General features: G+C 40.4%; 1 protein-coding gene across 1 annotated transcript in view; it reads right to left on the bottom strand.

The window, feature by feature from the left end:
• Window positions 1-8,356, bottom strand: part of SSH1 (slingshot protein phosphatase 1) — a 219,927-nt gene extending 211,571 nt beyond the window's left edge. Inside the window, exon 1 of the mRNA XM_053702141.1 lies at window positions 7,978-8,356. Within this exon, the coding sequence (XP_053558116.1) occupies window positions 7,978-8,043 (66 nt within the window). The 5' untranslated portion in view covers window positions 8,044-8,356. The remainder of the gene's footprint in view (window positions 1-7,977) is intronic.
• Between the last annotated feature and the right edge of the window lie 5,550 nt (window positions 8,357-13,906).

The raw sequence follows: 13,906 nt of genomic DNA, 5'->3' as shown, positions 1-13,906 counted from the left end.
GATTTTATGTCTGGATGAAGGGATCTTGAGACAGAAGGTCTGGTCTTAGAGGAAGATGCCATGGCGGACAGCTGGACATCCAAACTAGATCTGCATACCAAACCCTGAGAGGCCATGCAGGAGCTATCAGAATTACAGATGATGTTTCCATTTTGATTTTTGAAATCACTCTGGACAGTAGAACTAGTGGAGGAAATATATAAGCATATTGGAATGACCAAGAAACTGCTAGAGCATCCGTCATTTCTGCCTGAGGATCCCGTGACATTGCAAGGTATCTGGGAAGTTTCTTGTTCAAACGAGAGGCCATGAGATCTATTTGAAGAAGACTCCAGATTTTAACAAGTTGTAAGAACACACTCTGATGTAGAGACCATTCTCCCGGGTGTAGTGACTGACGGCTGAGATAATCTGCCTCCCAGTTGTCCACCTGGGATGTGAATCGCAGTGATGAGACAGGAATTGGTCTCCGCCCAATAAGAGTATCCAAGATACTTATTTCATGGCTAGGTAACTTCGAGTTCCCCCTTGATGATTGACATATGCCACTGTTGTGATATTGTCTATCTGAAAACGAAGATATGGTTTGTTCATTAAAAGAGGCCAAGCTTGAAGAGCTTTGTAAAGAGCATGGAGTTCTAAGTTATTGATCGGAATTTTTGTTTCCTGAACATTCCAGACTCCCTGTGCAGTCAGGGACCACCATACTGCTCCCCAAACAGTAAGACTTGCATCTGTTGTGATCACAGTCCAGGTAGGATGAACAAAGGAAGCCCCTTGAAGAAATTGGTGGTGTAGCCACCATGTCAGAGAAAAACGAGTGTTGGGATCTAAGAATATCAGTTGTGATATTCGAGTATAATCCTTGCACCATTGGCACAGCATGCAAAGTTGAAAAGGATTCATATGAAAACAAACAAAGGGGATTGTGTCCGATGCTGCAATCAGTAGGACTAACACCTCCATGCACATAGTCACTGAAGGGTATGGTAGAGACTGAAGATTCAGACAAGCTGAAACTAGTTTTAATTGTCTCTTTTCTGTCAGAGAAAGAGTCATGGACACTGAGTCTATTTGGAAACCCAAATAAGTGACCTTTTTCTGAGGAATCAAGAAACTCTTTGGAAAATTGATCCTCCAACCATGATTTTGAAGAAACAACAATAGTTGATTCGTGTGAGATTCTGCTAAATGAAAAGATTGAGCTAGAATCAAGATATTGTCCAAATAAGGAAACACTGCAATACCCTGCTCTATGATTACAGATAGAAGGGCACCGAGAATCTTTGAAAATATTCTTGGTGCTTTTGCTAGGCCAAACGGAAAAGAGCAACAAACTGAAAATTCTTTTCTAGAAAAGAGAATCTCAGAAATTGAAAATGTTCTGGGTGAATTGGGATGTGAAGATAAGCATTCTGTAAGTCTATTGTGGACATAGAATGACCTTGCTGAACAAAAGGCAGAATAGTCCTTATAGTTTCCATCTTGAAGGTTGGAATTCTCACAAATCTAATGTTTTCAGATCCAATATTGGTCTGAATAAATTATCCTTCTACGGTACAATGAAAAGATTTGAGTAAAAACCCTTTCCTTGTTCCTATATGGGAACTGGGACAATCACTCCCATAAGTTTTAGGTGTGAGACACATGTTAGAAAAGCTTGAGCTTTAACTGGATGGTGGGGGGTTTGATTTTTAAACCAATTCAATAACCCTGAGAAATTATATTCTGAATCCAGGGATTTTGGACAGTTTCTGACCAAATTTTCTGAAAAAGTTTTAATCTGCCCCCTACCAGAAGAACCGAGTTGGGGGCCGTACCTTCATGCTGTTTTTTGGACAGGATTAGGTTTCTTAAATTGTTTAGATTTATTCCAGTTGGAAGAAGGTCTCCAGTTAGAGCCAGGGTCTTTTGGAGAGATGGGAGGCTTCTGATCTTTTTTCCGAAAGGAATGAAAATTATTTGGAGCCTTGAACTTCCCTTTAGATCTATACTCTTCGGGCAGAAAAACTGACTTGCCTCCAGTAATAGAAGAAATAATTTAATCTAATTGTAAACCAAATAGATTCTTACACTGAAAAGAAAGATAGTAATCTAATTTTAAAATCCATAGCAGCATTCCAAGATTTAAGCCAAAAAGCTTGTCTTGAAAGAACAGCCAAGGACATAGTTTTAACATTGATCTTGATAATGTCAAATACTGCAATGCAAATAAAAAGATTTGCCTCTTGTAGTAAATGAAGAATATTACAATATTCAGGGTCTGAAGAAAATTGCTGAGCAAGATTAGAGAGCCAAAAAGTAGAGGCGGCGGCTACATCAGCAATAGATATAGCTGGCTTTAGGACATAACCAGTATGTAGATAAGACCTTCTCAACAAAGATTCAAGCTTTCTATATAAAGGATCTTTGAAACAAGTACTATCCTCTAAAGGAATTGTAGAATATTTAGCTAGAGAAGAAATAGCCCTGTCTACTTTAGGGATAGTCTCCCATAGCTCCAAATTAGCAACAGGTAAAGGATACAATTTTTTTTTAAACCTAGAAGAAGGGTTAAAAGAAGTACCAGGTTTAAACCATTCCTTAGCGATAATATTAGAGACTGCGTTAGAAACAGGAAATATCTCTGGAATAACAATGTAAGACTTAAAAAAGAATTTAACTTGTTACAAGGAATATCTTCAGAAGTTTTAACTAAATCAATTCCTAAAGTGACTAAAACTTCTTTTAAAAGAGAACGAATATGTTCAATTTTAAACAAAAAAGATTTATCTGGTTCAGTATCAGATGAGGGAGCCTCAGTATCAGAGGAATCATCATCATCATCATGAGAAGATACGTCAGTATTAGTCTGATCAGTAAATATGTTACTAGAGGAAGGTAAAACATGGGCTGGTCTCTTACGCTTATTTGAAGGTGGAATTTTAGTCAGGGCATCCAGAATTGAGAAATCAATGAAAGTCTTCATTGCTGGGGGAACACCATCTGTATCCATCTGTGAATTTGAGACAGAAGGAGCATTTGAAACCATAGATACATCATTAGGATGTGATAGAAAAACTATACCTGAGTCACAAATTTGCTGAAGATGGCACTTCAGAAGTTTTACAAAAAACACACTTAGCTTTGGTAGAAAGGTGTACAACAGACTCAGGTTTTATGGTAATTTCAGGGACAGAAGCAAGATGTTCCATAATGGCAGACAAAGTAAAAAGCAAAAATGAAAAAAATATAATATAATTCCTTATTTGCATAAAAAAAACTGAGATTTGGAAAAGTTTGTGCTAAAAAGAATTTTGCTAAATAAATGTTTCTTTAATAACAATAAATATAGAGTGCTTATTAGCTGTTGTCTTTTAAAGACCCTATATAAAAATGAGGGTGAGATTAAAATTAGAAAGAAACTATTTAAATGTAAAAAAGTGTGCGAACATTTTTGAGGCAAGAAAAGCACGCTAGTGCACTATGACGTCACCGGGGGGGGTTAAAAAAAAAAAGGTGCGACACCGCGGCCGCTCTTTATAATTTTTTTAAAACATCCCCTGAAGTCTGTAATTACTCTCTGAGCCTGAACGCACCAAATAACACCCAAAAAACATATTGCAATTACGAATCAGAACCCTGACTGTTACCAGCATGAAACATCCTAACTCTTGTCCCTGGGCTGCCTATATGACCAAATATAAGCCTATACTTTAATAAGTGCCCAAAAATAAAAGCTGTGTCTAGAAGGAAAAATATATACTTACCTGTATTATCGTAGACACATGCCCACTCTTAAGCAGACAGCCAACTGACAAGTCTATCAGCAGAGGTAGAATATGAGTATGTAGATCCGTAATGGGAGGCAGAAGAAGAAAAAAAAAACTTACTGCAACTAAATAAGGGCCTTAGAAAGACTACCAGAGGTTCACAACATGGTGTCTAAAATCTAAACTCCCCAAACATCCCTCTGACAAACACTGTAACTCTGAGGGGAAACCGGACTTCAGTATATACTGAAGCACATATCTTAAGCACATCATGATTTAACCACCTGCAAAGGAGACAAAGTTTAAACTGAGATATGAGTGAGGTGGTTGGGGTATTTATAGGCTTTGAGGTTTGGGAAACTTTGCCTCCTCCTGGTAGGAATGTATATCCCATGTGTAACAAATCGTGTACTCTCGACACCTATATGGAAGAAATGAGATTCCCCACTTGAGATCCAAGAGTGGTCTCTTACTGTTCATGAATGCCTTCTATAGCCTTGCATATGAGATAGTACTAAGAGGTCCAAAAGTGGCCTCATATGTTTCCTGGAGGGCATAAAATCTAACAGGCAAACTTTTGGATTTATTAATGCTACTAAAAATTGTCATATAAATAAGCTGCATATCTATCTTGTTTAGCTTATACTGGATGTATTTTTGGAAACAATGTTTAAGTATAATCTGTACTGACATACTGTTTATATGCCGTGTAATGAAGCTCAATAAAAATAAAAATAAATCAAAAATACTTGAACCAAAGAAAGGAGCAAGTCCAGACAATCAGAGTATAACCTCTTACATATAAAGCATTAATGTGGGACTGGGAGGACCACGCCACTTAATGTGCATCACAAGACAAGACTGATATTGCAAACTCCCAAGCAGACACTGTGAGGTCTAACCTGCATTACATGCTAAGAGTCCATATACATTCCCTTGATGTTTTCGGTGAAAATGCCTAGAGCAACAAAGATTTCTATAGATTGTGTACGGGTCAAAGTAAAAATCCAGTGTAAAACCCCTGAACAGATCATGGCCAGTAAACCAGTCAGAAGCAGCAGTCAGATGTAGCCTTTTCTAGCTCAGGATTGTCTCAAGTGGGACTTTACCTGGGTACTTAACCCCTTTGTGAGGATTATTCTCTATTCTTTGATAGTTATCTGCAGGTGAGTTGCTTTCTGTCACAGACATTTCCATTGCTTATAAGAAGTACCTTTTTATTTTGATCACAACCTAACTACACAATGCTCAACATTTTCAGAGGCATTTTTTACTCAAATTCTACAGCTTAAAGCACATTACACACATCCATTATTGGCATCACTAAATGCTATTAAAAAGGGATCAATGAACATATATTGTGCCTTGTTGGTAAATAAGCACCGGGTTTCTCAAAAATACTAAGTATAACAACAAAATATAAAAATTAGTTTACAACAAAATTAATACTGATATATGTGTGATAGTGCATGCAAAATATCACACACTAATTAGGTAATTTTCAGGGATTAGCAGGTTATGATGACATTGTGGCATATATGGTTGTTGACCTCCCAGTTCGGTTTGACCTCTAAGCAAGTTTAGTGGACCATAGACTTCATATATACAAATAAAGGTCAGTAAATACACTTAACTAGAAGTTAGTTTCTCTAGCAGTTATAGGCAACTGGAATATTAAATTCATTATTGCAAACTGTAATATTGAAACATTTGTTTCTTTAACACTTGTGTATCAGATGTATTCTGGAGACTTTTAACCTAATTAAACCTAGGCTACAACATGGCAACTCCCATTACATAAATTTTAGTCTCCGCAGAGAACTGATGGTACTGATTGGAACACACTATTGTATAAGGCTTATGTAATAGATACTGTAGAAAAAAAGAATGTGACATAACAAAACAATAATATGGGCCTCTATTTTTTTTCATCTTACTTTCTTTCATCTAATAATTGTTTGTAATATTGGAACCTGAGATGCTTTATTTAAAGTTTCTAAAACTCACTATATTGCAATGTAAAAAGCCTTCAACATTTTACTATTAGATGGGTGCTACCAGCATACCTTACTTTAACATGCTGTAAAGAAATAATGATTCGTTGTTTCTGATATTAAAAAGGGACATAAAGTGAATTAGAAAATCAGAGTGGCACATTTCAATGGTAAAATTATTTTAGCAATATACTTGCATTTAAAAAAAAAAATGCTTTTTAGAAAAAGAAAATACCACTAGGAAGCTGCAGAGAACTGCTAGTCCTGAAAGGAAACAAATGAGCCAATCAGCAGTCGCACATCTGGGTCATGCGAGTGAGGCTGCCAATAGGCTTATAAATTGGGTGACCATATTGCCGGTCTAAAAAAGGGACATATATTTTTTTAGGGCTTGTTTAAAGAATTGTTTTTGTATACAAACCCTGACATATGTTTTTTTGATACGTGTCCCTTTTTAAAGCAGCAATATGGTCACCCTACTTATAGGCTGTATCAGCTCGGGACAAGCAGTTCCCTGCATCTCCCAAGAGGTATTTTAACTGTTTTCAACCCTTTGCATGGGTTAAACACATAATATTGCATAATTTTAGTAATACAATCACACATTCTAACAAATTAGAGCATGCAATTTGATTTCTGCACTATAATGTCCCTTTACAGGATTTAAAAAATAATAATCCCCAAATGATTAAAAAAAGGCATCATCTGCCAATCATCAGACGCGTTCAGTTTATGCGCTTTGTGTGGGTTAAATGCATAGGTATAGGCAAGCAATAGTGCAATTACAAAACTATACAGAAACAAATCCTGCCTCAGCCCTACAGTAAAGGAAAAGATTGTACAGCAAATGCTGATGCCAATCATGGATTATGGGGATGTAGTATATGCACCTGCACCGCAAACTCACCTTAATAAACTTAATACACTGTATAACTCGTTCTGCTGCTTTGTGCTACAATGTAACTACAGGACCCACCATTGTGACATGCTAAAAGAACTAAACTGGCTGTCGCTGGAATCCAGACACACCCTCCATCTTTCCTGCCTTGTGTTAAAGAGTTTTTCTGGGAAGCTCCCACCCTACCTGAGCAGAATGCTCTCCCCGGCTATTCCCACCTCCTATAACCTCTGATCCAGTACTAGCACATTATTTAGCTTGCCTCAATACAAAAAGAAAGCAGCTTGGTCCTCCATTTCCTACAGAGTACCACAATTATGGAATGACCTCCCGCACACTTTAAAACCTTCCCCAAGCCTAAAATCCTTTAAGAGATCCCTCTCTGCATATCTCCAAACAGAATTCACCTGTCAAGGTTGATTATATATTTCCTACCTGTTCTATGTTAAATTTTGCATATATTATGTATTAATATTGTTTTTGTATTTTATTGTACTCTATTGTATCAAAGCAATATTTTGTGGACCCAGGACATACTTGAAAACGAGAGAAATTTCAATGTATCCTTCCTGGTAAAATATTTTATAAATAAATTATCTAATCTAATACACTAGAGGATTTTCTTCTTATAGCTTTATAACCTTTAATCACTATGAAAAGCAGTTTACAAAGAGCAGAGCTTGGATTTGTAAACATTTGAACTGTAATTTTAGAATGTTGGTAGAATTCTGGGATGAGGATGGGCATTCCTGAGAGCTGCTTTGAGGTTGGGGTTTTATTCCTAAAAGTCAGAACTGTTTTGGTACCACATAAATATGTTTTCAAAGATAGTAAGTTTCACTCCCAAGCAAAAGATAGATTCATGATAAGAGTTCACTATGCTGACAGATATTGGCACCTCTGCAAATGAAAATGAATGACAGAGTGGTATTGCTTCTTTTAGTCGGTTTGTATAACCCTGCAAGTAAATAAAATTAAAATAAAACTGCGCCACTGTGATAAAAGTTTACACACTAGTGATATGCAATCTTTTCTACAAATAGTAATACTCTGCAGAAAATAATAAATTATTGCTGTGGTTCTGTTTGGAAACACAATTATATTAACAGCGGAGTTATTATAGCAAAAACCAAAAAGCAATATTATACAGAAAAATAAGTGGTGAATGATAGAGGGAGCTTGTGATCTAAATAAAGATGTACAGTATAAACATCCGACAATATCCTGAGGCCCTAACAGTGCTGATGATCTGCGGCCTACATACTGACACTTATCCCCGTGGTTTCTTGCTCCCGGATCCCATGGGAAAAAGTAGAGGGCCAGTCTCACTCACCTCGCTAGTGCTGGCTGAAGACGTTGCGCTGGGGGTCGGGGATCGCTGCAGGGTTACCAGGGCCATGGCTAGCTATAGTTCACCGCTAGATCAGTAAAAGCTAAGCCGGTACCGTTCTGTGCGGTGCTTATGTTTCCGGTACCGGTTACCCTAAATGTACAGCTCTGCTGTCTCCTGGGCAAGTATGTGAGCCGGATGTGGTCCTGAGGCTCAGTTCAGTTCTCAGAGGATACACACTTCATTACGCTTCCTGTGATTTACAGGTACTAGTCAGTCCAGGGGATTGCTGAAAAAAAGCCATTCCTTCCTATTACGTCCGGTACCGACGACTTCGGTGTTATTATCCATCTCTCTGCTCTGGTGCAGGAAGATCTCTTAGATCTGAGCTCCTCCTATCGGGGAGAGGTTCATACAGCGGACACAGGACCGAGGGGACCCGAGGTCAGCACTACACAGCCAGGATTAATAGCCAGGATCAAAAGGCAGAAATAGCAGTTACCTGGATACTGGACCATGGCTAAGTGGCAGATGAACCAGGGTACTTGTACAGGGTCAGCGAGAGCAGACAGTTGCAACTATATATATATATATATATATATATATATATATATATATATATATATATATATATATATATATATATATATATATATATATAGTGAAGTTTGGATTAGCCTCCAGTAGATAAGATGCTCAAATAAAAGAGTATTGCAGTATGCAGTGATTTCTTTTTTTTTATTGGACTAATATAATATTTCAAAGACAAGCTATTGAGAGTTTTCCTCCCTTCCTCAGGTCTGAAGCAATACTGACCTGAGGAAAACTCTCAATAGCTTGTCTTTGAAATATTATGTTAGTCCAATAAAAAGGTATCACTGCATACTGCAATATTCTGTTATTTGAGCATCTTTTGCTCTCTCTCCCCCCTCTCTTTTGCGCTCTCTCTCTCCCCCTCTCTTTTACGCTCTCTCTTCCCCCTCTCTTTTACTCTCTCTCTTCCCCCTCTCTTTTACTCTCTCTCTTCCCCCTCTCTTTTGCGCTCTCTCTCCCCCTTCTCTTTTGCGCTCTCTCTCTCCCCCTTCTCTTTTGCGCTCTCTCTCTCCCCCTTCTCTTTTGCGCTCTCTCTCTCCCCCTTCTCTTTTGTGCTCTCTCTCTCCCCCTTCTCTTTTGCGCTCTCTCTCTCCCCTTCTCTTTTGCGCTCTCTCTCTCCCCTTCTCTTTTGCGCTCTCTCCCCTTCTCTTTTGCGCTCTCTCCCCTTCTCTTTTGCGCTCTCTCCCCTTCTCTTTTGCGCTCTCTCTCCCCCTCTCTTTTGCGCTCTCTCTCCCCCTCTCTTTTGCGCTCTCTCTCCCCCTCTCTTTTGCGCTCTCTCTCCCCCTCTCTTTTGCGCTCTCTCTCCCCCTCTCTTTTGCGCTCTCTCTCCCCCCCTCTCTTTTGCGCTCTCTCTCCCCCTCTCTTTTGCGCTCTCTCTCCCCCCTCTCTTTTACGCTCTCTCTCCCCCTCTCTTTTACGCTCTCTCTCCCCCCTCTCTTCTGCGCTCTCTCCCCCCCCCTCTCTTTTGCGCTCTCTCTCCCCCCTCTCTTTTGCGCTCTCTCTCCCCCCTCTCTTTTGCGCTCTCTCTCCCCCTTCTCTTTTGCGCTCTCTCTCCCCCTTCTCTTTTGCTCTCTCTCTCTCTCCCCCTTCTCTTTTGCGCTCTCTCTCTCTCCCCCTTCTCTTTTGCACTCTCTCTCTCTCCCCCTTCTCTTTTGCGCTCTCTCTCTCCCCTTCTCTTTTGCGCTCTCTCTCTCCCCTTCTCTTTTGCGCTCTCTCCCTTTCTCTTTTGCGCTCTCTCCCCCCCTCTCTTTTGCGCTCTCTCTCTCCCCCTCTCTTTTGCGCTCTCTCTCCCCCTCTCTTTTGCGCTCTCTCTCCCCCTCTCTTTTGCGCTCTCTCTCCCCCTCTCTTTTGCGCTCTCTCTCCCCCTCTCTTTTGCGCTCTCTCTCCCCCTCTCTTTTGCGCTCTCTCTCCCCCTCTCTTTTGCGCTCTCTCTCTCTTTTGCGCTCTCTCTCCCCCTCTCTTTTGCGCTCTCTCTCCTCCTCTCTTTTGCTCTCTCTCTCCCCCTCTCTTTTGCGCTCTCTCTCTCCCCCTCTCTTTTGCTCTCTCTCTCCATCCCTCTCTTTTGCTCTCTCTCTCTCCATCCCTCTCTTTTGCTCTCTCTCTCCATCCTTCTCTTTTGCTCTCTCTCCATCCCTCTCTTTTGCTCTCTCTCCATCCCTCTCTTTTGTTCTCTCTCCCCCCTCTCTATTGCTCTCTCTCCCCCTCTCCTTTGCTCTGTCTCTCTCCCCCCCTCTCTTTTGCTCTTTCTCTCCATCCCTCTCATTTGCTGTCTCTCTATCCCTCTCTTTTGCTCTTTCTCTCCATCCCTCTCATTTGCTGTCTCTCTATCCCTCTCTTTTGCTCTCTTTCTCCCCCCTCTCTATTGCTCTCTCTCTCTTCCCCTCTCTATTGCTCTCTCTCTCTTCCCCTCTCTATTGCTCTCTCTCTCTTCCCCTCTCTATTGCTCTCTTTCCCCCCTCTCTTTTTTTGCTCTCTCTCTCCCCCCTCTCTTCTTTTGCTCTCTCTCTCCCCCCTCTCTTCTTTTGCTCTCTCTCTCTCCCCCCTCTCTTCTTTTGCTCTCTCTCTCCCCCCTCTCTTCTTTTGCTCTCTCTCTCCCCCCCTCTCTTCTTTTGCTCTCTCTCTTCCCCTCTCTTTTGCTCTCTCTCTTCCCCTCTCTTTTGCTCTCTCTCTTCCCCTCTCTTTTGCTCTCTCTCTTCCCCTCTCTTTTTTTCTCTCTCTTCCCTCTATTTTGCTCTTTCCCCTCTCTTTTGCTCTCTCTCTTCCCTCTATTTTGCTCTTTCCCCTCTATTTTGCTCTCTCCCCCCCCCTCTTCTGCTCTTTCCCCTCTCTTCTGCTCTTTCCCCTCTCTTCTGCTCTTTCCCCTCTCTTCTGCTCTTTCCCCTCTCTTCTGCTCTTTCCCCTCTCTTCTGCTCTTTCCCCTCTCTTCTGCTCTTTCCCCTCTCTTCTGCTCTTTCCCCTCTCTTCTGCTCTTTCCCCTCTCTTCTGCTCTTTCCCCTCTCTTCTGCTCTTTCCTCTCTCTTCTGCTCTTCCCCCTCTCTTTAGCTCTTTCCTATCTATTTTTGTTTCTCCCCCTCTCTTTCTATTTCTCTCTCTCTCACGCCGACCACGCCCCTGTCCTGCCTGACCACGCCCGGTAACGCCCGTCCACGCTCCCGCCCGTCCACGCCCGTCCACACCCACTTTCGTCCTACCGCCGCAAACAGCATGTCAGGTAAGGCCAGGTGTGTTTGTCCTCGTGCTGTCTCTACTGTGCATGACAGCTTCGGACAAACACACATGGCCTTTTATATATATATATATATATATATATATATATATGTGACCTACAGACACAACCAGAACAAAGTAAGGAATAAATGGCACCAGTTACTAGGCAATTGTACCAGGGTCAGATAGGTAAATACCAGCACAGGTCTCAAATATGATTAAACCGGTAAAACTAACTCCACTATGATCAGAATTAGAGGAGCAAAAAATAGCAATTACCACGATATTATTCTGGACCCAGGATCAGAGGGGCAAATGGCATTGAGATAATAACTGAAGTAAAACTAGATGCCAGGGAAGGAAAACCACATTGGAAGAGTGGATATGAGGGGCAACATACCTGAACTAATACACATATTGTACCAGAACCTAATAAGGAGGGCCAAAACTAGACTGAACTCAAGACCCAACAGAGCTTTCTTCTTTAAAAAAAATAAAAATAAAAAAAAAAACAGTAGCAGCTCAACGATTGGTCCAAGTTGGCATTAAAGAAGCATATAAAAAATAGTTGAAAGGAGACTGTGCAATAGCCAAACTGGAAAGGTTGCTGGGGTCCAAGTTCTGAAGTAGAGAACTTGTCTTGTCTGCGATGCAGCTTTGCATGGTAAAATGTTATAATGCACCAGAACTCTCTTGTGTAATCCCACACCTGCACTCACACAACCAATTTTTCTCAGAGGTGGGTGGTTTATCTTCCCACCTCTGCGGTAGTGAGGAGGATAAATAACTAGTTTCTGCTTCTTAAATTTGTGGTGAGATTGCACCTCAAAAGCTGCAAATGCAGCTTGATAAATCTTCCCCTCAGAGTGGGTTTAATTTAGTCATATTGCTTACATGAGGGGGTATGGGTGCACTAGCACAAACAGTACCAGCATCAAACTACTACTGATTTAAGGTCTCATTTGGATTTGTAGCGGGTTTAAGAGTGGTTCTGGGACATACATCAGACTCAATGGGTATATACCTAGCACAAATAGTACAGCAGAGGTACTATATGATCTGATCTTACTAGGGTTTATAGCTAGGAACCAACGAAAGAAACACAAACTGGCACTACACTGTGAATATAGGTGAGATAGGAATTAAAAATTCCGGTGCTGCCCCTCAAAAATTATATTGAAACAACAGGACAGGAAAGTAAGGGGTTACTATAGCACTCACTATCACTCTAATAATGATTAAAATAAAATCATTCATACTTAATTTATCAAAAGTTAAAATCAGGATAGACATCCCTGATTGGTAAGTTACACTACCCACAACCACCTATATAATAATATTGAAAAGCAAAAGAGGCTCTCCTAACACTCTTCTGTTTCCTGGCCGATAACAGGAATCGTCGGCATCAGGTGACTGGAGTGATAGGATAAGCCTAGAAAGAACGTGCTGTACAAACGCGTTTCGGCTATTAGAAAGCCTTTCTCAATGTTTCACATTCAATATCTAAATGAATAAGCCGAGGCTCCGATGTTCGGAGCTTAATATATCCCCAAAACACCGTTTAGCAGCCAATCCGAGGCATATTCCAAGTTCTGCCTTCAGATCCTCCAATCGGTTACGGGCTTAATTCACGCCCATTAGAAAACATCCGATTGGAGCTATGCCGCATACCTCGTCACTGGTGTTCAGTTTATTATGCACACTCCACGTCCATAAGAAAGTCTCCTTCTGATTGGAGTAATGCCTTACATCATATCATTGGTTCGATGTCGGACTTAATGAACTGTGCATAAAATACTGTTAAAGCCTCAGGGTAAAATAACCATAAATAGCATTTACTTATTATTTTCCAAACTGTCATCTTTCCAAAATCATTAGAGATTATGTCATGCTTATATGAAGAATTGAAAGCAGGTTACTGCTGACGAATTTACTTCATCAAGTGAGTTAGTTTGCAGGCATACATTGTTCTGCACTTAGATTTCTCATGCCATTATAAAAATATGTGTTAGTATATGATCAATACAAGTATTAAATCACTTAAAGATGAGACCCTGTTCTTTTTAATATTTTTATAAATGACTTGGAGCAAGGATTAAATAGCGACATCTCTATTTTTGCAGATGATACTAAGTTAAGTAAGGTCATTAGGTCAGAGCAGGATGAACTCTCTTTGCAAAGGGATTTGCTAAAATTAGAACTATGGGCAAGTGAATGGAAAATGAGATTTAATACGGAAAAATGTAAGGTTCTACATTTTGGAAGTAAAAATAAGCAGGCTATGTATTTTTTAAATGGGACAAGACTTAGCCAAACACAGGAGGAAAGGGATTTGGGAGTAGTAATAGATAACAAGCTAAAGATGAGTGCACAATGCAGGGCAGCGGCTTCAAAGGCTAATAAGATACTAGCATGTATTAAAAGAGGCATTGATTCAAGGGAGGAAAGCATAATTCTGTCATTATATAAAGCCCTGGTAAGACCTCACCTTGAGTTTGGAGTGCAGTTCTGGGGACCGATTGCTAAAAAAGATATTGCAGAACTAGAAAAAGTTCAGAGAAGGGCCACAAAGCTAATAAGGGGATTGGAGAAATTAACCTATGAGGAGAGGCTAGCCAAACTGGGTCTGTTC

This window comes from Bombina bombina, chromosome 2 (genome assembly GCF_027579735.1).
Source record: "Bombina bombina isolate aBomBom1 chromosome 2, aBomBom1.pri, whole genome shotgun sequence".
Taxonomy (NCBI): domain Eukaryota; kingdom Metazoa; phylum Chordata; class Amphibia; order Anura; family Bombinatoridae; genus Bombina; species Bombina bombina.
The sequence above is the reverse complement of the archived record's forward strand: the minus strand, read 5'-3'. Positions and strand labels throughout refer to the sequence as shown.